Source organism: Larus michahellis, chromosome 4 (genome assembly GCF_964199755.1).
Source record: "Larus michahellis chromosome 4, bLarMic1.1, whole genome shotgun sequence".
NCBI lineage: Eukaryota > Metazoa > Chordata > Aves > Charadriiformes > Laridae > Larus > Larus michahellis.
The window spans coordinates 26191672-26217687 of record NC_133899.1 but is presented as its reverse complement, the minus strand read 5'-3'; the positions used below and the strand labels follow the sequence as shown (position 1 = coordinate 26217687).

General features: G+C 43.9%; 1 protein-coding gene across 3 annotated transcripts in view; it reads right to left on the bottom strand.

Moving 5' to 3' along the window:
• Positions 1–26016, bottom strand: part of MDGA2 (MAM domain containing glycosylphosphatidylinositol anchor 2) — a 366795-nt gene that overhangs the window by 190907 nt on the left and 149872 nt on the right. For 2 of the 3 annotated variants that reach the window (XM_074583599.1, XM_074583600.1), the window contains exon 3: positions 23079–23253. In XM_074583599.1, the coding sequence (XP_074439700.1) occupies positions 23079–23253 (175 nt within the window). The remainder of the gene's footprint in view (positions 1–23078; positions 23254–26016) is intronic. The other variant, XM_074583601.1, reaches the window with a different exon arrangement.

Genomic DNA, 26016 nt, shown 5'->3' with positions numbered 1-26016 from the left:
AAGGGGCTCCAGGAAAGCTGGGGAGGGACTCTGGATCAGGGAGGGGAGCCATGGGATGAGGAAGAGCGGTTTTAAACTTAAAGAGGGGAGATTGAGATGAGATCTGAGGAAGAAATTCTTGACTGTGAGGGTGGTGGCTCTCAAGCTCACGTTTCCATCTCCTACGAAATACAGGATCTCCTCATCTGCAAAAACCTTGAGGGGTTTGACCCTGGCATTCTCAACCAGAATAAACACTCCTGCTTCAGCTGCAAGATCAATCAGGAGTCTTTATTTACAGCCACTAAAAGCAATTTTTTTTTCCTTCTTTTTTAAAAAAAAACGACTCCCTCTATCAGTTGTATCCTCCTGATACTACAAGCTAAGGACAGAACCACCAACCCGTGCCTACTGACTTCAGTGCATCCGCCATCATCTTGTGATAACACTGTAGGAAGACTTTTTCGACCAGGAAGGGATCTTAGCACGATGCTTTGTCTCTGAGAGGGAGCTCGACAGGCTGCAAACCCACAACGGCACCGGCGTCTCTGCTGAATCCCCAAACCAGCTCGTGCTCCTGACAAAGGACGCAGAGAAGCTTTGCTCCTGACACAGCCAGGCTCTGTCCCACCACGCTCAGAGCTGCTTCTGCGGGCTGCCCACAGAGCCTCCGCAAACAAACAAACAAAAATAAAATCCTTCTCCTACCATTGAACCACCTTGTAACTCTTTTTTGGCGAGGCTTGTTTGAATTTCCATAAACAACAGGCACCAGACCCACAGTTTACAGACACATACAAATAAATAGCCCGTGATAAACTTTTTTTTGCCCGCCTCTCTCTAGAAAATAACAAGTCTCAGGAACACACTGGGAGGCAATCAGGCTGATGAAAAATGGTAATATGAGAGTTTGAGAGCCCTTTTGTGGAGCCAGAGGCTCAACGTTGCATTTGCTTTATTCTCGGCTTGCTTTTATTGAAATTGCTGTAATTTTAATAAAATTTTCTAATGGTTTTGAATGTCGGTTCTTACTGCTGGTTTGTGCCTTCTGTGTCTTCCTGATATCCATCACTTTGTAAGAAACAAGCACACACAAAAGAAACCTTTTGTAACCCCGGATAATGAGCACCACTGTGTTTTGGTGATATTTCAGGAGAGCAAACCATGGATTCAAAAAGTGCAGCATATTTATTGTCAAGATCAATGGTCAAGACAAATTAGAGACTTCTTGTAAGCGGAGTGATTGCAAATGAAGGCATGGTAGAACCAGCCCTGGATTACAGACAAGTTGTTTGGTGCAAGTAATCAACAGACAAACGGCACTTGACGGTTGCAAGTCACATCGCTTAGCGCAGTCCCAGAAAGCACTGAAATACCACCGTGGTCGTACAGGATGGAAAGAATCTCCTCTTTTTCAGGAAATATAAGCGTTAAGTGTCCCGAAGTGATGCCATGTCAGCAGTCTTGCAGTTACTCTGTGACTGTTTAAGCTAACGAAGGAAATTGCAACTTCACCGCTCCATCCCTGGGCAACAGCGGTGTTATAAAAAGCTATAAAGAAGGGGAGGGAGAAGAGGCTTTGGATCTCAGCTGTTCTGTCACTGACCAAACAGTCAGCAAAAGGTGCCGTGCAGATCTTACAGAATTTACAGGACAGACTAAGACCCACCTGAAGAATAAATATCCTCTCCATAGAGATATTATTATTACTACCACACCATTGGATATCAGTTTATATTCACAGAATGGAATGACTCGTTTCCCCACACGTGCTCTGGCAGTCTCTTAATTAGCGTCTGCTACAGGGAAGGATTCCTCTTATTCCTGACGGCGTCCTGAGATGCGAGAGGTTGCCTACTTTGTTCTCATTTCAGTTTGGCAACCCTTACCCTAACAGCTCCCCAAATCACTGGGACAGATACACCTGTACCTCTGGAAATGGGAGAAACATTAACGAAACAGCCACAGCAACCCCTCCAACACCCAAGATGGCAGCTGGGAGCCTCCAAAGACCTATAGGTGTATCTTTGCACTATACGTCCTGTACAAAACTTCTGCAAAGGAAGCCACGAAGGAGCCTGCTAAGTCCTACAGCGTCAATCTTTGGACTCTCACTCCTCCTATCCACTCTAGGAGTCTCTCCCAACGCCGCATCCCCATGGGAAGATGGTAACGGTGCTGGAGGCTCCACAACGAACTTCTGCATTCGCAGCGATGGCTCGAGCAGCAGGGTTGAACCCAGCAGGGGCCTGGAGCACTGCGACCCCAGAGAGCCAGTCTGGGCCAGGATAATTAACACAACCAATGGGGCCAACTGATGAGCAGGATGTACAGAATTTGACTCCTGCCTCTGAACACGCAAACCAACAATTATCACGTGGCATGAGCTCCTCTTAGTGTTGAGCCCTGCAAAATTAAACTGGTTTGTTGAAAAACATGTGCTGCTCAAATTTACTGTCCTCTGTGTCACCATCCAAGCAGGGATATTTAGTTGCACGGTGACAGTAGTAGCAGCTACTCCCAGCTCTGCTGGGCCACGTAGACCCAGAATGAAGCTTCCTGCTCTTCTCCACCTTATTTGGGTTAAAAAGATAGCAAATTGCATATTAATTAGGGCTTTTTTCACATGGCTTTCGTCAGGCTTACACAACCCCTGGCAGTGTGCATGCCAGGGAGCTTTACAGGCTGGCTTGTAAACATGCCTCCATGAAAGATACGGTAAATGGAAGAGGTTTATATGTAGAGTTTGTCAACTTCCATTCACCTACTTCCAAATCAAAGTCACCAAAATTTTTCATCAGGATGCTCAATATCTGTCTGCTCAGAATAGAGGGGACATGTATATTTTAAAGTTATTTCTTCCCCCATCCCACTTACAGGGAGTAGGAGCTGACACACAAATGGACACGCTGCACGATTACGTGTCTGGGAAGACAGAAAGTCACGATGTCAATTCCCCTTCCTTCCAGGGCTGACTCCGGGAGAAGGTGCCTCCTGCTGAACAGCGTGTGTCACTCGTGCACAAGCCTTTCAGGTCACGAGACTAATTCCCTTTGATGCCGTGCAAAAAACCACCAGCAAATCTAGTCCATCAGCTACTTAATACATGATCAGCTGATGCTACTATATGCAAAGCATGTAAGAGAGGAGGTTACGTATAAACCTCTTCGCTCTACTGCAAATAGTAATTTTTTTTTGAGAACTCATCGGTTGTGAGCCGAGTTTGGATTTCATTGTTCCTGTAATCTGCCCTGTATCGCAGCCATTTCTCTTTCCTCCCATTCAAGGAAATTGGAGTGATCTGAGTGATCAGTGAAGATATGGGAAAGCTCTTAGATTCATTATATATAAAACCATCAGTAAAATCTTCACACGCAGCACCTTAAATTCTCCAAAGACAGTTCAATTTTATTTTTTTTTTCAATCTACAACTTATTCCAGTTTAAAAATGAAAGTGCAATATTAATTTTGCAGTAATTCAGTAATTACAAGACTTCACAGAATCACCAAGTAGTCGAGGCAGAAGATATCTCTGTTCAGCCCATCCATCCCCCTCTGCTCAAAGCCGGGTGAACTAGAAGCGTGTTGCTCGGTACCGTCTCCAAGTTTTTCTAAGATACTATCTCCAAGAGGCTCTTGAAGAAGAAAAATACACTTGGATCCACATATAGTTTTGAGTAATGGATCCCCTTATCATGAAATTAATCAGGCCCTAAGTTAATATTTATTTTTCCTCATTTATTTAAAAAAAATAAAATATGCTTAAATAATACTTAATATATTATTTGAGAATAATGAACAGTGTTTAAAACGGCCAGCAAACACTAATGGGCTACACAGGAACCTTCATTAAGTTATTGCATTATTTTAATGGAATTTCCTTTTTTGTTCAGCATTTTCTAAGTAAAAGGAGAAAGACAAAACAGCAGCATGAGCCAGAGTAGCCAGTAAGAAAACTGCGAGACTGGGAGGTGAGGGAGCCGACAGGGCAGTCTGCAGAAAGGCTGAAGCAGCAGCAGCCCTGAGAGCCATATGCCCCTTGACGCATTTAAATAAGATGTTAATTCAAATGTACAGCAGTTGAAGGGTTCCAAAAGTTTCCTTTCAAGACACTGATTTCATTGACTTACAGGGATTAGAAAAGCAACCCTTTGAAAACAGAGTATTTTTTTACTAGTATTGACTTTCCTCAAGGTGACTTTGCTTTCACTGATTTCCTCCGTAATTAAGTTGTGGAAAGAAATAAAATGATAGTCCAAGCATGTGACTAATTTTCCATATATGCCATTTAACAAAATTAGAAATGCTGATAAAATACTACGGAGTTTTTTGCATTTTCGTTTGGGGGGGATGTTTGGTCTCTGTAGGGGTTTTTTTGTGTTGGTTTTTTTTTGTTTGTTTGTTTGTTAGCCAAGTCAGAGATCAAATAGTCATGCAAACAAAGCCAGCATGTCCTGTAAAATACCAACAGACTAGTATCCTTAGTATTCTAGACCAGTCTTCTGAAGAAGTAGGGTTTTTTTTAAGATGGCAAATGTGTTTTGCCTGTGTTCCCTTATCCACAAAACCCATAAAAAAAGCAATAAAGGTCACGGCTTGGTTCCGAAGATCCCAGTTAACTGATTAACTCTAAACACATCATCATTTTCAGCTTCTTTTACCACCTACACTGCCTCTACGTTATGCAAAATGGCTCATTTAAAAAGCTAAATCCAATGCTGGGCTCGTCCAGAAAATAAGGACCATACTTGTAAAAAAATCAGGTCATCGCCAAACCACCCATATCTAGTAATTTATTTCCTTGGGATCTTCACATGTTAGGGTGGTTATTTGTCTCCTTCTACTCAACATTTCCCAAAGTGCATTCACATTTTCGGCACAAATTTCAATGAGACACCAGGGCTGCGAGATTCTCCTGCTCGGGTTCAAGTCTTTTCCATTCTGGCCAAGCTGCTCACCAAAAAGCTAATCCCAAACTTCCAGAATTCAAAAACAAACCCTTCAACAAGGCATACGCCCCTCGGGCTTGTCCATCCAGCAGAGCTCCTGCGCAGGAAGGCTGTGCTGTGCCGGTGCCGCCTGCCCTCAGAGAAGCAGCAACTCTATTTTCTTAACAGACTAAGTGACACAACATGAAGGTGGTCTCCATGGGCTGCGAGTAAACTGCACCATTCCTTAATGCCCAGTAATTTCCCCCCAAATAATCCTGCATCGTCACCTCCCCAACGTCACAGCAGTGTCGAACTGAAGCGCTTCTTGCTTGACTCAACCCGTTGGAGTGCACGAGCCACGCAAGGTAGCACCAGTTGTGCAGATTGCCTATAAACAGCTGTTTTGCTTCTAAATACTTCACAAAAATATAAACACCGTGAATTACTCCTCCTTTTACACCCAGGTGTCTAATTGTTTAGTTTAAGAGTTACTGTAGACTTCTTAGAAAAGCAGGAAGATGCCACCCGTTATATGCTACGCTGCTGTTGCCACCGTAAGAGGCGTCGTACTGAGTTTCTTGTGGGTGATGCCGACTTTGCTTGCAGGGAAGTACAACTTATGGCACAGGAGCAGGAAAAGGCAGGTGAGTGAGTTTTTCAGGGGGATGGTGGATAACAGGGCTAATCCTGATCAGTCAAACCATTCCTCTCCTTGCACAGGAAAGGACTAATTTTCCCATTAACTCTTCATCCCAGTTACCGGACCCAAACACCACCGTGTCTTCTTTGCTGGGCTGTGGATAAACTGGAGCAAGGGCACAACCCTGCATAAAGGAGCACCCAGGACGAGCTCCAAAGACTCAGTCCATTCTTCCCTCCCCTGCAGCTTGCAGAACGCTGTTACCTCTTCTCATCTTAGCAGCAAGGATGGAGAAATGCTGTGGTGTATAAGGCAGCGCCAGGGACACTCCAGCCCTGCAGAACTACCTTGTCACCAGTACAGAGATGGGTGGGCTCAAGAGGGCCACCCCATACTGCTCCACGGGCACTACAGCTCAACGCACAATTGCGTTCTGCTTATGGATGCAAATGATGGGCTAAGCTTATTTTAAAATTGCCCCTCCTTCACTTTTTTATTATTATTATTTTTAAGACAAAGGGGGGGAAAATGAATGCATATAGCTAGTTTAAACTGACACTTCAGTCAAGGGTACAGACTGGATGTGTGATTAGGAGGACGGTAAACAAGCCTCCTTTTTTGAAACCCAACCTGCTTTGCTATTGTCTGTATTGTTGATTCAAATGTTTCTACTTCAATGTGCCTTAATTAAAATGTTAGCGGTCAATATTTCCTTGAAAGCGTCTCGAGAAGTTTTTATTCATGCGTAATTGCTTTGCAGATAATGCCAGAGGAAAACAATCAAACAGCTGGCAAATAAGCTCTCTGTTGGGATATTTTAACGCAATCCATGTTCATCTGTTTAATCTAAAATCAGCCCATGCCACTCACAGTCTTGCAGACTGCACTGGTGTTGGGCTCTGCCGTTTCACAAACACAGTGGGCCCAACTCTGTTCGAATTTATTTCAGATCTCCTGGATCCGGCAGGAATATAATCAGCAAACGACCAGTATATGGGAATTCAAGTCTAAAGCTTAAATAACATGTACAGATTCCTCTCAGCGTTGATGAATTTATGCAAATCTGAAGTAAATAACGGCCTCTGAGCTGGTTTGCATTTTTTGCTTTCAAAAGAGACTAATTATTATTTCACCCACGCACACAAAAAATAACACCAGCAGTCTATCTGCAACTCTCTTGAACTGTATTTTTAGAAAACATATTTAATAAAATCCAGTATGACATATGTTTATGTTTTGGGGTACTTGGGGTGCAAGGAGGGGGTATTCTCTTTTCCCAGTTCAGTTATTCAATTCCCTAATCTCTGTATGTTCCGATGGATTTTCTGCATTTTTCCTTCCTGCAGAAACGTCACCTCAGCCTTGGATGGTTTTGTGAGGAAACCACATCACAGCCCTGGTCAGAACTGATGCCGGGCATGGAATTATGGAAAAAATGGACCAGAAAAGCCCTTGTAAGCCCTGGCTCATCTTTTCCCATGACCCGAGGCAGGACCAGCTCTGCCAGCACTGAGAGATGCTCCTCCAGCCTGTCCCCAGGGAGCTCCCTGCACGAGATGCTCCCTGTCCCCTGGAGCTCCTGTTTCAGTATCTGCCCATCTCCACCATCAAACAGCTTTTCTTGCTGTCTAACCTAGATCTCTCACTGCAATTTAAGCCAATTACTGTCTGTCTTATCCTTTGGGGATCTTCAGAAAAAATTCTCCTTTTCTTTTGCCTTTCTGAAGGCTCCTATTGACTGCACCCTTCCTTGGCCTTCTCCTTTTCACTGTGAACAATCCTCATGAATCATTTTACTCCTGCATCAGAAGCCTTCCCTGCTCATCTGTCACTCCTCAGCCCTTTTCCATCGATTCACATCTTCCCTGAGGTATGACGTAGCACTCCCCCCTCCAGACCAGAAAGCACCAGAGCAGAAGGGCTACTTCCATTCCTTACAGAAATATCCCCTCACCTCCCTTCCAGGTGCAACATTTCTGCTTTCCAAAACTCCACGGCACGGTTACGGCACGTTCAGACTCACTGCAACTCACAGCCCCTCCCTTGCAGAAGCTAAGGATGTAAATACTTCCACCTTCTAACCAAAACACGTTTCACAGATCACTTTTCAAATCTGCCCAACCTGTTCCTGAGGTCAAAGCCGCCTCCTGGCAGTCCTTCTCAGCTTGCTGTCACCTCCTGCCATTTAACAAGCAGCTACAAAAAGCCAGCTGAGACATCAGCTCTTTCAAACCTTGGTTATGCAATGTTTTCACTTTTTCACTAATCACTGGCTGGTTAATTTATGAGCAGTGCCTCCAGCACACTGGAGCAAGATAAAACAGGACACATTAAATTTTGACACTACATATGCTCTTACATCCCATTAGAAGTGATGGGTTGCTCCAAATTCCCAACTCACAGTATTAGGGCATCACAGGAGGGAATTTAAACTGTAGTTTTCCAAGTGTAGACAATGCAGATACTTGTACAAAAGGAAAGGAGATGCGAACAAGATAGGAATTTTTTTTCTGAAAATCTGCTTGTATTAGAAGTTCTTGTAGCGATCTAGCAGGTATGTGTATGTTATCGTGGTTTAACCCCAGCCAGGAGCCACTCATGCAGTTCTCCCCCTTCCACAAGAAGGGCAGGGAGAGGAGGGGAAAAAAGGTCCGGGAAGGGAAAGAAACAATAACGGAAAAGGAAAATAGCAACAATAATAATGACACAAGTCACTCTCACTGCCTGGTGAATTGGCACTATCCTGAGCAGTGATCACGGATCCCCCGCTCCAGCCAACCCCCATTTATATACTGAGCATTATGTCTATGGTACAAGATATTCCATCGGCCATTCTGTTGTTCTGTCTGTATTCTTTCTCAGCTTCTATGGGAAACTGAAAAGAGTCCTTGAAAAGCATAAACATCGCTTAGCAACAACTAAAACAATACGCATCACTGACATTTCTTTCACAGCAATCCCTAGAAAGAAAATTAACTTTCCCAACTGAAACCAGAACAACTGTGTAAACTGAAAAAATATCTGGGCAGAAAAAAAGTCCCCTCAAAATCCTGCTGGCAAGTAGCAAAATATATAATACACGGGGACATTTGCATACCCACAGCTGCTCTCTGGCCTGATTCTCCTTTATTTCAAGCAGAGGATTATATGAAGATACTTTTTACCCAAACAAAGCGTACTTTGACGGGGGTCACTGTCGGTTCAGGCTATCCACAGGGAAAGAGGGTATGCATCAGCTTGCATTTTCAGTTTTCTACAAAGAACTACATGGACCAAGGTTTCCAGATGTAATGCCCCTACACCCCTCCTGCTCCTCCTCCCTGGCCTTGCCCCAGGGATGCTGCCCGTAACACACTAATTAAGCACTGCAGGTCATGCCACCTCCCTTGGGCACAGAGATTGATGGGGTGATGAAGGCAAAAAACAGGGGAGAGTGAAAAGGAGGGAATGAGCATGAACAGATTTCCTGAAAACTGCAGATCAGTAGGTAACCAGGCTTCTATTTTACTGGAAAATGCAGATTACAGGAAGGCTATTTAAAAATCCATCAGAACTCTAAAATATGCTATTAGGGACTCTGCAGTCCCAACACCTACTGCATAAAAATCCCAAGCTATTAGGCAAACCAACATCATTTGAGATCAGGCCATCAGCAGGTTGCCAAGTCTTAAAATAGCAGCTGCATTTAAAATTATATTTAAACAAGACAAGCGGGAAGTTGAGTTCTGATGAAACCCGGCACCAGGCCTGTGGAAAGTGAGCTGGGATGGAGCTGCCAGGCATGTTGGCATTGGAGGGAGGTCTAAAAACCTTGCAGTGGTCCCCGACTGATGGGGCTGCAATGAGCAGCTGAAATACACCTTGGTGTAACGACGCAAGGAAATCACAAGGCTGCTGAAACGCTGCTCTCCGGCTTTCCCTCCTGAAGCCTCACTCGTCTGCCAAATCCCACCACCCTCCTCATCCTCCACCGGACCGCTCGCAGCATCTGCCGGGGTTTCGCATTCTTCTGGCTCTTGTATTTGCAGGGGATGGTGAACGCAAGCCTCGCCCCGAGCATGGCTGGCAACAGCAGTACTGAAAAACAGATGAATCCACGGTAATCCCACCGTCTTCCCACCACGTCTGGAGGAGCAGTCGCTCGCAGGGTGTTCATCACACAGCTGCAGTCCAACGCAGCAGACGTGAGAATTGCACTTCCTCGTTCTATGTTGCCAACACACAGGAAATTCTGGGGTTTGTTATTAAAATGCAATACAGGCACCGATTGCCACATTACCGGTGCTTCTGACTTTCAGCTCTTGGTTCCTTAATTCGAGTCCCTAGCACTTATAAAATTATAAGGCAATTATAATTTGCAAAGACAGAGGCATGGGACCAATGATAAATTCCTGCCAACGGAACCTTCCTGGAAATGTTACGAGTCCAGCAAATCCCACCTCTATTCCCAGGCTATATTACTCATCCCCTTTCCCATCAGAAATTTGGAGGAGGCTCCTCCCCTTCGCAACCATTTTATCTCCATTCCTCTAAATAAGCTTTGTTTTCCCTGCAAAGCAGCACACGGATCCTCCCCTCCCCATGGGATCAGAAATAGTTGGACAGGGCAATGAGACATCAAATACAGACAGCCCCGGGCACAGGCGTTTATGCAACCCCACTGTGCCACCGCTCCAGGGTCAGCATTAGGTGTTCACAATAAATTTCGCTGCTTGGGAGCATCCAGGATTCAGGTTAGCACCCTATGGGAAATCTCTATACCAACTTAACATCTTTTGAGTTTTGCAGTTTCAGTTGTGTGCTTTTATCAGGAAATGGTAAAATGGACATACAGACATAGCACACTGTCTACACGATGCCCTCATTTTGGACAACAAGGTCTCACGTCGGTACACGCAACATGACCTGCCACCAAGCACCCTAAATTGAAACACTTCCAGAAAACAACCCTAATCCAGCACAAACCACCGAAGGTGAAGGCAACGACATGGGGCAAAACAACATCATCTTCCTTTTTTCTTTTGGATTGAACTCAAACGCACTCCAAAGGGACACGATGCAGCGCCCAGGGCAGCAGCCAGCTCTCCGGCCACGACTCAGGGTCATTTCCCAGCATTTCCAGTTTGAGTGCCCAACAGGTTTTAAAGATAAAAGTTTTTGTTATGATCAGTAAGTCACAACAGACCATCGTGCAGAGCTGCCTGGCAAGGTACAAAAGTAGCAACCAGGGGCTAAAATGCAGTTTAGGAGAAGGACACGTACATTTTTAGACTTTATGGCGGGTCAGTTCAGGGGTTTCCACACAGCTGAAAACCAGACGTGCAGTTATGAAAGGTAAAAAAAAAAAGAGCAAAAAAGAGCAGAACAGAATAGAATAGATGGTTCCCAGGAGAACCCAGCTGCTCGCTCCATCCCAGCCACCCCTTCCACACATGAAACTGCGCTCCAGCCCCAGCAGACCTTTCTCAGCTGAATTAAACCAAGAAAGTTTACCATGAAAAATTTGATTGAAAGTGTACTGCAAACCAGGACTTTTGCAGCTCATGAAGCCCACAAAGCATTTTATCATTCTGGCTCAATCCTGAACATACAAGTATTTTGTTGGCATTTTACAAGCAATAAATACAACCTTTCATCAGTGCGAACAACACCAGGCTTTTTTTTTTCCCCCCTCTTGCTTGTACAAAGATTTTCACTGTAGAAAATAAAAATGCACACAAGCTCGTAAGGAACTGATAACATTTAACAGTCACTGCAAAGCTATTTAATTCAGTCTGAATAGCATGTCTGCTGGGGGTGTAAAAAGGGATTGAAATGACTGTAAGAGCTCCACATTCACATTAATATTTTACGGCACAGCTACCCCACTCGTTTCACAACACACAGCTACGTCCTTCCTTACTTTTCCGTACCTTTGCCATGGACCACTGTGGTGAACAATGTCCACACGCACCACGCTGGGCTTTGTTTGACCCTGCTAAACATCCTTCCTCTCTGCTCCTCACCACTTACGTCAGGAAAACATCTTTCACTGCCAGGATGTGCAGCAGAGGTGCAAGTGTTATTTCGACCAGTACTACCTACGACAATCCCCGAGATGCCAAGAGGAGCACCACCACCAAGGATGGCCTCAGAGACGCCACCAGCACCCCACGTCCAAGGCTTTCAGGGAAGGTGCAAATGCAGTAATTCATGCCTCCACAAACCCTGTCTCACCAGCTCCGCTGTTGCCTGCAAAACAAAAACGTTGCTGGAAATTGTCCCAGTCCAAAATCCACTGTCAGTCGCCAACCTTGCCATCTACTCAGTCAAATCATTAGATCAGGACTGCCGGGCGTTTCATACCCAATTTGCAAGTTAGAGGAACAAGATGATAAGAATAAAACTCCAAACCTACGGGAAACAGTGCAGCTTTGATGTCAGAGGCTCTCATGAAAAATGTTTACACCATTTTTATTTCCACTTTTTGTTAAGGAGAGCGCTTTGGTTGAGCCCTAGTGGCTTTCACGCAAATGTACAGGGAGACCTCGTTTCACAACCACCCCATGAGACCTGAAGCCCGTGGCAGAGAACCCACCCTCCTCCCCCCCACACCTGGCATCGGGACCTCAACTGAAACCAGCACCAAAACCAAGCAAAGAACATGACACTGCCCTACTCAGGGGAAGCAGAAACATCTATACTCTAACGTGCAACAACCATATAAAAAGCAGGAATAAGCAGGTCTTGTGCAGTGAAGAGTACGGTCTTCAATCTCCCGACAAAATCTTTTCCATCAAAAAAAAAAAAGGATGAAAAGTTACAGAGAAGTTCCTGAAATATATACATGCACTGAAATTTAAAAAAAAAAAAAAAAAAGACAAATCTTTACAAAAGGTATTTCTGCTTGTGTGCCCGAGGCAAGCCTCTCTTTGGATAATAAAGGGTAGCCCATTGATTTTTTCATTGCCCTCGGAAATTCTGCAACACTCCCACCCTTGTCTGGGCATTCTCCCTTACCCCCGCGGATGATGTGCACATGCAGAGCAGGAAACTAATTTCAGCCAAATATTGCTAAGCAGCCGCTGATCCGTTTGTGAGATACCATCGTCTGCCCTTCAGCTTCCCAAATGCATCCTCCATTGCAATCTTGTACCTCCTCAGGCGATAATTAGACAGTGTAATTCTCTGTGATACAACTGTCCAGCCAAAGGATTCGTCAGAAAGATAGCGAAGGATAAGCAGATTCTCCCAGGGTAGTGGAAAATGCAGGCACAAGTAAAGGCCAAAGTGATGACAGGGAGAGGAAATCTACCCCTTCTACATTTCTTTTAAGGAAAGGCACAATTTCCTCAAGATGTTTGCATGTTTTAATGCTCTCATGCTTCAGCCATTGCAAAAAATTCTCAGACAGGGGCTTGAGTCCTGGCACTGCACCGAGAGGATGGTTTTGAACAACCTCCTTCGACAGCACTGGAGGTCAGTCGTTTTCCTCCTCCATCCCTTTCTCCCTGCGCTCCCAGTAAAGCCGCAGTTGCGTGGTGGCCAACCTGCACCAGGTATCTATAGTACCGGTGAGCATCCCTGGCTGCTGCTATTTCTCTGACCTCAGACACTACGCACAACTCCTTTTTCTCTGTTTGAGCAGAAGAGAGTTTCAAAGTGGTGCTGGAAACAAAGAGATGGATGGATCAAAAAATAGCAGGCAGCAAGTTTGGGCATTAGTACATCTGATCATAGCTTCAGCAGTTGCTTCTGGCTGACCTAGGCTGCTGATCACACAAAAACCCCACTGTGGCTACCTCCCAGTGATGGAGCAAAGGACATCTGCTCATTGCTGGTGGACAGGACTGATGCTACTCCAGGTGATTCATAGGGATATATTCACCAAGGATCTGCTAACTTCCAGAAGTCCAGGAAGCCACGACAAGATGGCTTAACACCAACCGGTCCACACTAATATCTAGCTTTCTGCAGTGGCTCTGGTAGTCTCACAAAAAAGCCTTGTGCATATAAGTGTGGGATCTCTAAAGCAGTTGCTTGTACTCCTCCTCTCTTCATAGAATTTCATTAATTTCTACGCCGAAAGGGTTATCCAGCATTGGAACAGGCTGCCCAGGGAAGCAGTAGAATGGCCATCCCTGGAGGTATTTAAAAGCTGGGCAGACGTGGTGCTGAGGGACATGGGTTACAGGTGGGTTTTGTCAGTGTTGGACGCGATGATCTGAAAGGTCCCTTCCAACCTAGATGATTCTGTGATTCCATGATTGCCAGCTCATGTTGAGCTTCTCATCCACAAACACGCCCGAGTCCTTCCCCCCAGGGCTGCTCCCCATCCATTCTCCACCCAGCCTGGATTTGTGCATGGGACTGCCCCAACCCATGTGCAGCACCTCTCCCACAGGAAGTTTACTCTCCAAACACTTCTGTGGCTCCAAAACCCATGTACTTCATGTGGACTGAACCGAAATCTTTGTGTTTCTACAAGTTAGGGAATGAACTGGTGTCTGATGGAGACACATTGTCAGATACCCCAGTTGCTGTGAGTCTTGTGCAGACCCAACTGGAGCGTTCCCTGGAGCCACCCACCCCAGCCAGCCTGGCCTCTCCCACCACCGGGCTGCCGACTGCCGAGAGATGGGCCTCTTCCAGCAAACTCCAAGAACAGCCCTTTGCAGAGGCTTTAATGTTGTAATGCACAAATTTGACCTCAAAGAAGGAATAATCAGAAAGCCACAAATTAAATTTGTATTTCTCTCATGTTGAAATATTACAATTACCAGTGTTGGAAAGCTTTTAAATGGTTTCCATCTGCAGAATATCTCATTTCAAAGTGTCGTCTTTTATTGCAAAAAAAGTGATGAAAGATTAATATATTTGCTTTCCTTATATGCCAATGCTTATGCTATTGCTTTATATTAATTTCCCTCTTTTTCTTTTTTTTTTTTTTTAATTTGCATTCATTATTTCTGGTCTTTCATCCAACCATGTGAATGAGGATTTAAGCATGTCACTGAGCTTCTAATGAATGAAAGGCCAAACAAAAAGATCAAATAACATATCAATGAATATTGGTAGATACCAGAGATGGAAATTAAAAATGTCATTGCAATAAGAGCGCATGATTCACTGCAGCCAGTACAAGGCAAATACAAGTCAAAGAGGCAGCACAGAAAATAATGAAGCAACTGAACTATATTTTCGATCCCTGAATTATATCTTAATTGCTGTAGCCAGGAGACCGATGTAAATGTCTGCAGAGAAGCGTGCAGAAAATACGCACCACAAAACCGTGCAATTAAGGTGCTGCCCACGCAGGAAATATCCCCACTGCAAAGCCCAACAGGAGCTGAATGTGTGCTACGCACATCTGAAACTGCGTCCGGCTTTGGAGTCCTCAGCACAAGAAGGAGACGGGCCTGTTGGAGCGGGTTCAGCACCCGAGCAACACACAGAGCGCGCTCAGCAGGTGCCAAAGCGTCAACATCACATTCTGCCCAGGTGAACCACAGAGCAAAAAACGATTAAGCTGCTACTCCGCTGTTACAGTCACAATAATATGACTAGCCCAACAGCTACATCTGTGTTATTCAGAAAAAAAAAAATGTAAAGGAATACTACAGTGGTCAGGAGAGAGGTTCAGCTCACGCGCACACACCACCCACCTGCTTCAAAGGCATTCTAGCAGCAACAATAACATGTGAACCTACACAAGTGGATGCTGCCAGGGCCCATATTTTAAAATCTGGAAGTTATTTAGGACGGAAAAGCTGAGTGAGTGAAAGGAATTTCTTTAAGACTTTCATGCAATTGAAACTGGAGAACGTGGGATGCTGAAAGACTGAAATGTGGCAATTACCTAAGGAGGTACTTTTAAGACTCGTCCAGAAATCACCATCTGCAATACTTACTTCTACCACCAATGTTGTATGCATAAAACAGATAGTCCATTGCTATAAATCCTTCCTGTGAACTTACGTGTTAATTGCTTCAGTAGAATTAGTGCAGAGATCTCATTTTTAAATATTTTTCCATCCAAAATTCCCCACCCTCTTTCCTTCCCAGTGTCAGGCAGACTTGGCCACATACCATCAGTGTTGCAAGAGGGAATCAGAGGGCAGCCTTCTTATCATTCAAGAAGAGCACACAATTATCTCATCCAGACAAAAATAGCACTCCGGGAGAAAGCATCACCTCCTCCTCATCCCAGCAAGTTGCAATCCAGCTCCTTAGAAATGCGGTGAACCAGGGAAGGCTGAGAAGGACATGGAGCAACGTGAGGAGCAGCTGGTGGTTTCAGCTAATTCCCCTCCCCATTCCCAGTACTGTATCTTCACTATCCCCTCTATTTCGCTCTATATAAGCCAGTGTTCTCACACTAGTTGTGTGCACACATGTGTATATGCCGTTTATAAAGAGATAAAGCGAAGCCGTGGCTTCCCGACATTCAAGCCCTATGGCCCTGCGCCGCAGCAGAAAGTGGAGCATGATGCCGAGCACTTCTGCAGCGGCCCCACGGAGCAATTATTGGGAGTTAAATAATTATCGACATTGCATTTGATTCTGCATTCTTAACAACAGGATTTGTGCAGTGGGCAGAAAATTACGGGTGAACTGGGACTGCGGAGCGCGGGGCCGGAGCAGTGTGACTGCCATTAACACTAATGACAGAGATGGAGAGCAATGCAACCACGTCCCTCTGCACAACACTCCGCATTTCCCTGCAACAACATCCTCTTCCAGATTGACAAGGGAAATTAGCGTCACGATCTCTGAATTACAGACCCCGCATTCCCTCTGAATAACACTTCTCTTGCAGACTCGTGATTGCACATGCCACTAGGAGACACACTCGACTGCTGAAGAAGATTAGCAGTTTGATATTTTTGTCATTTGACACATATTATCAGCAGCATTTTGTGTCATCCCAAGGCAGGAAAGCTGTGATGCTCCTTGTTTGCTAGAATAATCTGTCAACACTGAACATGTTTCAGTCAATCCCACATGGTAAATGTTGAAGCTGGGAGGTCCCGTCCCTCCTGACTCCAGGCCTGAGTTGCATCAAAAAGCCTTGGAGACAGGTACAGCCAAGCAACATCTCCGGTCTGAGACAGGCATTAATGAGGTCTTTCATGCACAACACCTATGAAAAGGGTACTCTTCAGAATAAAATTATTCCTATTAATAAGGTGAGGGTGGTGAGCCCCTGGCTCACGCTGCCCAGAGAAGCTGTGGCTGCCCCATCCCTGGAGGGGTTCAAGGCCAGGCTGGACGGGGCTTGGAGCAACCTGGGCTGGTGGGAGGTGTCCCTGCCCAGGGCAGGGGGTGGAACAAGATGATCTTTAAGGTCCCTTCCAACCCAAACCATTCTGTGATTCTACGATTCTAAGATTGAGCCTGGAATTAAGAGCAAAGCTAGGTCTTTGATCTCTTCCTCACTGACACAACCAGATTAGGATGTAATCCTGAGCATTCTTTGCTAATGCCATCCTGATGATGCTCACAGCTAGCCCAGGGAAGTTGTCAACACCACAAACTTCCTTGTGTCAATGGAGACGACAGACAGCAAAAGCAATTGCTGCAGCCACATGCCATGAGACCCAGAGAACCTGAAACCATGCAAGTAACCCATAAAAAAATTGAAATAAGAGATTTGAACCGGGAAGTGAAAGAGTTAGGGAACCCTCACAGGTGATAAGCAGAGACCCAAGGCAACTGCGACCCCCACAAATATTACACATAATACACATGTACATCAAGAGGTATTTAGGAGGAACAACTCAGGGCCTGCAGGAGCCTCCCCCCTCCTCTAACTTTGCGTAATACAGAGGACTGGAACTGGTACAGGACATATTCCCACCACAGGATAAACTGTGTGCTGTGAATAAACTGCATCCAACTGCCCTGGCCTCCCCCTTGCCATAATGCTGTTGCAATGGAAAAGCCACCAAAATCCAGCGCACACAGCAGCGGCTGACGGTGGAAGGACCATATATGTCTCATGCAAACAGGAATACCTCGTGGTGGATCTAACTGATCTTGTGTAAAGGGACGGTTTCTGGAAACAGAGCTGCAAGCAAAGATTTAAGTGGATCTCTGAGCAAAAGAAATGATTGTTCCCCCTAAACCCCCAGATCAACCTCTTAATCCTGGAATTACAGATTTCCTCAACAAGCAGTGTTTTGTGCACAATGTATGTCCCTTATATACCACGCAATAAAATCTTAACATATCTGTGCACTAAATCTGTTTGATGAACAATTTTCATCCTGACTTCCAAATCTAAGAAACTTTTAACACAAACCTGTTATTTTGCCCCACCTTCTTTTACTCAAGGTGTACAGCCTGCCCTTGTGTCCGTAAGTATCCGTGAAGCAAGAGGAATACAAAAGTACATTTTCAATTAAGCAATTAGTACTTTTTTGTTAAAAATTTGGTAAATTGCCCTTCAGAAACAAGCAGAAAAAGCTTCCTTGTAGGAGCTCTGCTTCTTTAAATCAAAATACTTTATTTATACCGTAAGTTTCCTTCCTTATAAAAGGAGAAAGTGTCCTCCATAAGTCAAGCAAAAATTTTGCTAGGAGTCAAGTACAAAAGCTTTTTCTTCAAAGAGAAAAGATGAGATGTAGTTTAAAGAGATACTTCCAGAGAAAGAAGAAAAAGAGTTCAAGTCTAGGATGAATACAGCTGGGATATATGAGGCAGTTTCTTCTCTTGGTGGCTCAACAAGGATGGAAACCTCCCTCCTGAGAATACGCTGCCACAGGGACCAAGCGCATTTGTTTCAATCTGATGTGAGAGACAAGGATCTTCAGCCAAAGCTGGGAGAGAAAAGAACTATTTTCTTAGACACATAAAATAAAGACAGAAAGTTGTCTTCTAAAGAAGAGATTGTTACCAGTCTATTCACCACAGTCCTATCCCCCCAGAAAGCAAAAAGGAGATCTTTCTGAAAGAAACTAGCAAAGAAAACCAAAAAGAAGTGTTGGAAGAAAGCTCTGTGCCTGCCCAGGAACAGGCTTGGACTCCTCGCTCTTTCCAAAAGGAGCTGTAGAATAAATGAGAACTTTGGCAACACTGAACCACTGGGTCGTCTTCACCATTTTTACGTTCAAGTATTTTGACACCAGACCAAAAGGGACTGCTATTTTTCAAAGGTTTGACTTAGATCTGCCTGTGTTATAGGAACAGAAGAGACTGTATGGTCCCACTGCCATGACCTGTCGAAGCGCCAGCAAATCCCCTCTCTTCCTTGACGCATCTTTAAAAGCAGCATCTCAACTAATTGCAGCTTGATGGGAATGCTGCACCTGAAGGACTTTCCTTGAGCTTTCCGAGGTGTAGTCATCCAGCAGGCACGTCTGATGTGATCCAAGTAAAACCAGCCCATCAGGGGACACGGTTACACGCCTGACTGTAAACAACGTGGGCCTCTCATTCTTCACAAAGCACTTTTTCCCTTCAGTCCAACAGAGGATTTACCCCCCTGTCTATTTTCAAAAGGATTGCATGAGTTTTGTTTAACTCCATAGCTGTGTTCCTTACCCATGAACGCAGTTATAAAGTGTTTGGGGTTTTGTTTAACTTCTTAGAGAAGAAAAAAGTACTATACCATCAAGCAGCATATAATTCAGACTTACAGCCTGCTAGTTTTTTTTACAAAGTGGTTAATCAGAATTATACCTGAATACACAAAAATTATAACAAGTAACCTTTGGACCTGTATTGAACTTGCAGCAATGAAGGAATAAGATGCATCTATCTGTGACCACTAATATTATTTACTTCCAAATACTGAATGAAGCTTCCATCTAGATCCTGCTATGCAATGTGTGAACTGTGACCTGGTGTCCACCCTTTCTAGATGGTCCCAAACATAAATGAGTGCTGGGTGAGAGATGGGGATGGAGATTGGCACAGGACTGCAGTTCACTGTCATTTCCCAACCACACCATGGGCAAGACCGAAAACACCCCAGTCAGGCCAGGTACCAACCACTGGTGTCCACCCACAGGTTGCTGTAAATACTCTGCAGCCACCCAAGAGCTTTAGTTTAGATCATCTTTACAGAAGACACACCAAGTACCTCTTGAACACCTAGGACCAAGCAGTCAGAAGACTTGGTCAGTCATCTGAGATCATGAGAAATTAATAATGATATTTTGAGACTTCTTTAACAAATAAGCCACCTGACAAGTGTAGATCTATGCAAAGCATCTGGCAGCCTCTGATGGAGCCTTCCTACAAAAATAAGACTAAAAGCATTTTCAAGACTGCAGAAAGTCCATAAAATAACGTTAACTACCCCCTCTCTTCTCACACAGCCCAACGCTCTGGCTCGTTCACCACTTATATCCGGATAATTAATTACTGCAGTAGCAGCAAACGTGGCTCCAAGTGCTGCTGAATGCCAGAGCTAACTAGAAAATGAAAAACAGGAAATTACTGGAGAGTGAGATTTCCCATCCAAATGTTGATATTAAAACTTCCCAACCAGCCAGCAAGTCAATAACAGAGATGAATGAGGAAACAAAGATTTTCTGTGGATTTTTTTCAACAATTCATTTTCAAGCTACAGATATAGTGCCTTTTCAAATTTTAAATTAGAGGCTGAAGACTTAAATTAACCCTTAGGAAGTGCTCTTGAGCCAAAGCTAACATGGAGCACAATTTTAATATTGTTTTCTCTCTGTAGCTTTAAAAGCCAAGATGCTTCTAAAGTCATTTTTCACCCATACAGTTTTTAAGAAATATAAATATTTCACTTCTGTCCTTAAACACATTTGAAGGTTTCATCAAAAAGTGAAAAACACTTCTTTTTTGCTCTAATGATAAAGTGTTGCTTTCAAAAGGGAACATCATCTCTTTTCCCCAGGTTTGTTTGTGACAGTTACCTAAATCCATAAGAAAACTGTCTTTTCCTATGTAATTTCACTAAATGTGTGTTCGCTAAAAACATAAAACACATTTTGATAGAAAATGTTGGCTAAGTACTTGTGATCCTTATGGTTCGTTTTGGGGTCTCTGAGCAAAAGCGTCTCATGGGCAATTATTCAAGAAAAAGCGCCCACCCCCAATATTCCTGCTCACCACTGCCCAGAGTTCTTGACATGGAATACACAACATACAAAGTAAATATTCAACAAACAGAAAATGAAACCAGAAAGTTTCAACAAAAAAAAACCAAACTAAAAACTGAAAAATATTTTAAGCTACTTGGAAATTTTGACAGCAACATTCAATTTCCAATACTTTGATTTCTTATGAGCTTTTCTGTGGGGTACAGGGTTTTTTCTTGTATCTTTTTCACAGCTAGATCCAATCTTCACTGGCACCTTAAGCTTACCACAGCAACACTGCCTGCCTGCAAATATTTGATCATTAACATATGAAAATACCCAGTGAAATATCAGCCTGCATACGAAGGGAAATCACCCAGGATTTACTCACAGCTGGAACCTGAAGTTTGTATTTTCCAGAAAGACATCATCTGTACTTGAGGCACATTAAGAAGCATCGTATGATGTAAAAACCAAAATTAAACCCGTAATAAATCCCAGACAGCAAATCCAATAGCACACAGTAATAGCTAAACTAAATACAATGCAAGGAAAAAGACATAATCCAGATGGAGGTCTCAAGGAAATTCAAGAAAAATCAAAATTTCAAAACAACTGTTCTCAACCCTTATTGTTCAGACCATGTAGCATCCCAGACTTGAGACTGCTTTTCCTGCCAACATCAGTTTTCACAACCATGCCTAAAATTTAGAATTAAGGAGAATCTAATACATGGATGCTGGGGCAAGAGAGAAGTGCTTAAACAGTATCCAACAAACTTAAACATTTGCTCTTGGGGTTTTGAATTGAAGAGCTACACATGGCTGACCTAGGAAATGCTGTCAGCAGCCGTGTGTGCGTGGAGGACGCTGGGGCTCCCTGGGGCAGCCTGACCCGAGTGCTGGGACCACGACCGGCCCCGCTGAGCACCGAGCGCTGCCTGGACTGGGCATCCAGCTCGCTCCTCCCTCCAAACCTCCATCCGGCCCCGACACCAACACTGGATGCTTGGAACTTCTTTGCGTGGTATGCTTATAATCGGTCATTAAGTTTGCCTGTTCATTTATTGGACTCCAACATATTAATGAGCAATTAATTCCTGATTCAGTTATCGTTCATAAAGGATTTAGAATCGTAGAATTGTCAGGGTTGGAAGGGACCTTAAAGATCATCTAGTTCCAACCCCCCTGCCATGGGCAGGGACACCTCCCACTAGATTTTACAAATTTACAAATTTGGCATTGGTATGTTATAGCTCATTAAGCACATCACGAACCTAAGTGCACAAACTAGGCAACAAAACCACCCAAAAAGGCAGTTGAGTTGCAAACCCCCACCCCCCACCCCCCCCAATCCCACAACTAACCCCCCAAAATTGTCACCACTTGGGTCTCGAAATTAACATATATCCTGAGATGCATCTGACAGAGAGAGGGTACTTTTAAGGAAACATGAGCCCAATATTTGTATAGTCATAAGACAGTTTGGTTTCCCTTTGAAGGACTCGGGAGATTAAAAGGCTAACTTCGAGCTCTAGCTATTTTGTAACTATATATGTGGCACGTAAACATATTTGTTTATGCAACACTACTTGCATTAGAACAGTCTCCAAGTTTATATGCAAAAACTTGCTGTCTTCGGAGCACTTCGAGCAGATTTTGATCAGTTTTTCTTAATCTGAAGTGTGCACAAAACCGCAGTTGTTTGAGGCATTCAGGTCTTCTCACTTTCCAACAGCTGAGACCGGTCACACCATTTACAGTGTCAGATGCAAAGTTTACCATTAAGCCGACACCAATAAACTACCTGATCACAAGCAAGAGCCGTGCTTCATCTAACCAGCCCATTCACTGACACTGGAGTCTGTGCAAGTCAGAATGGGATTTATTTTTTTCTTTAAATTCCATTTTGTGCCTTTATTGCAGTACGATGCTTTCAATTATTCCCTGTTTTTCTGTCAATACTTCGTATTTTTTCACTGCTCAACATTTCAAGTGCAGCTTGAAAACTGCATATCACAGGAACATGAAGAGATTGCCATTAAAAAAAAAGGCAAAATCTTTCAGCAGCAATTAAAGCAAAAAACACAAGAACAATCTGTAGTTGTTCCCATATCAGTTTTGAGGGCAAGCACAGTCAAAAATACAAGCGATTAAGGGCTGTGCTACATACTAGATCTTCACCCTACGCAAGCTGCAGACAAATCGTCCTCTGATATCTAAGCAGGCTGAGTTGTACTGGAGCTTCATCTTTCTCACCAAATTATCGTGATTTTGTTTAAAGATATTTCCATACGCGAGCAGCCCCACCTGACTTCATTGCCAGCAGCCACAAGTCTTCTGCCCATAAATACCCCCAAAAGCTGCAGAACCTGCTCTAAAGTACTGTTTAAAACTGGGTTTCAGAAAGAGCTGGTCACTTCTTTGTAACACCAGACATTGTAAGAATTAATAAAAAGCATAGTAAGAACTTCCCAAGCGGTTTACTTACAGTACACGTCCACTCTTATGGACTTTATGGCTGGCGAACCCAAGCCGTTCTCAGCCTTGCAGTAGTAGCGTCCTCCTTGGTGTCGCTGGATGTTGGATATCCTCAGGGTTTCATTGAAGACACTCGAATCTTGAAATCTGTCAGAGGCACTTCCTGCTGTTTTGGTCCACCTGATCTGAGCGAGCACCAAAAAAGATTGTTACTTTAAGTCTGTAAAAGCAAGCAGAGTATAGATCTCTTCACCCAACCAAGACTCTCACGTGCGGTGGCCAGGATTTTATGTTGGAGGACTCGGGGAACTTCTCCAGAAAACTGAATAGCTCATGCTTACAATCAAACACTTCATCCAGGAGCCCCCTCAATAGTAATTTTGTGTTTATCACCCTTTCTTAGAAATAGTTGATTACTTTTGATGGCAACACACCATAAAAAAAAAAAATAAATGCCACTAGCAGAGATATGGAGAACAACTCAAGCTACCATCTGTGACACACAGCTGGAACGGCTGCAGAAAAATTCCCCATGAACAGCAACAAGCAAAGCTCACCAGAAAAGGTATCATTTATGGCAAATACAGCTTCCTTTACCCTGGTAATTATTTTCCAAAAGTGAAGACATTTAAAGGGAACTTTTTAATGCCAAACCCATGAAAACTCCAATAACAGCCCACTACAACCAACAGCTGCACAGAGGTGGATACACACATTACTAACACCCATGCTCAATGACCCAAGTCCTTGTCCGCACGACTCAGTGGACTAAGTTATCTCATAAAATGCACCAGACCTCCGGAGACTCCCCAGGTACCTCTTCATCTTTCAGTTTACACTAATTCAATGACCAGGACAAGCAACATTCAAGCTCCAGACCAAAACTCCTTTTTTAAACGGTAGGTTTTTCATGCCCAAAGGTAGTCAGCAAAGCCATGATTTAAAGAATAGCATTTAGACACTGATCCATTGGGATCTGCTAGGCAGGCTGTCTACAAGCAACCTTGAGCTGCTGTTGGCTTGGTTTGGACAAGGTGTTGCAGCCTTGGCAGCTCAGGAATAGCGTGCCTGGACCAGCGTGAGTGCCTGTCTCCGTGCCCAGACAAGCCTGAGCTGGATACATTGTGCTTCCAGCCTTCCAGGAAGGTCCCATGGTTGAGCCGTGCAGCCCTTGGTGGATGCCAAGGCAGCCCTAAGGCTTGCCTTGGCTGGAGGGAGATCATTCCCCCAGAGGAATGCAGAGACACTTGGGTTGCACCATACTCAGTCCTGACCCAGAACTGCAGTCTGGATCCCAGTAACCTGCACAAGAGCACAAGGTTGGCAGGGGTCAGCCTTCCTCACACTGGGAACTTCTGGACAGGAGGGATCTTCTACATAAGGCACTGAACTGAAAAATTCATGACCAGCTGCAGCCCATGTGAATTCTCACCCGCTTGAAAGGAGAGTAGGTGTGGGCTTCAGAGGCTGAAATTACAGCAAAAAATACTTCCAAAAATTATTCATCTGGTTCTGGCTTGTTAAATTCATAAGCCCGACTGGCTTTACCCTCTTGCCAGGTGACCTGCAAAACACTCACAGGGTTCTGCTGCTCCGGAATAAAGCAAATATGCCAAACTCCTCATCTACAACGTTCGGTCTGCATGTGAGAGAGACGCTATTAGCACTGCTATATTTACCAGTCTCAATCTGTCTGTACTTCTATTCTAAACTCTTGGCTCCAGGGCTTTTTAAATCATCCATATAAATGTGCTGCAGGATAATTTGGGAACACACACTCAAGCTTCTGCATGCTGCAGAATACAATTTCATCATATAGATTTCAAATGCTTGAGAAGTATTTTAAAATAGTATTTGAGATGTTCACTGAACCTCTTGCATGTTTTATTTCCCTTTATGTAATCAGAATTGTAAAACCAGCTCTATTTGATTTTTAATGGGAAAAATAATTAACAGCATCTTTACTTTAGCATTTACTTCTCTCTTCCTCCTTTTCCTCTCCCACAACAAGTTTCAAGTGGGATGCAGTCTACCCTGTCAAAAGAACTTCACTTAAATAACATGTTATAAGTATTATCAGCACCTATGTAACTGGTAACATTAAAATTACAGCAAAGCTTAGTTAGATACTGTCAGGGTTTTATCTTTTTTATGAATGCAAAAGCCTTCCCCCTCTGCTGCATCTTAACATTGAGATATCTATCTATCTTTCTATCTATCTATATATATCTTCTCTTTATTATAAGGAATTTTAACAGGATCCTGTTTGGCTGTAAACAGAAGTGGACTTTTCAGCTTAAAAAATAATATATATATGTATGTTTTAGAGGAAGGAAGAGTAATTTAAAAAAAATTAAATAATTTTGCAGTATACGTAGAGATCCCTGAAGAAAAAAAAGGAATTCTGTTGACTAAATTCTCTCTTAAAAGATATCCTCCAGGAATGTCACAAGTCTGATTTAACTTCAGTTCATTATTTCCCCTAGCTTTAACTCAACATGCGCACAAACCCACGCTGACCAACAGTGCACTGAAATTTATGGAAAGCACTGGGAAGAAAGATGACTCTCAAACACTATGCTAATGCAGTAATCAAAAACCAGGCACAGGAAAGGCAGATGTCTCTCTTCAGAGAGGTCCTCAGCCGTTCAACCCACTGCAAGCTCCTGTCTGTGCCCTGGGGTGGCCTCTGATGACTATGAAGAGACTGAGACCATCAAATCCATCCTTAGGGATGGAGCATCTCATGGCTCTAGCGTCCAAACCCTCAGCGCTGCTTAACACAGTGACATTCAGAGCAAGTGCGGCCACAGCACAGGATTCGGAAAGCCTCTAGATTGCTAACTTCAAAGCAAACAAAAAGTCATTAGATTGTATACTCACATAGTTCAGATACTCCAGTATTTTCAAATAACTTGGCACAAAATGACTGCTCACCCAGATGCATT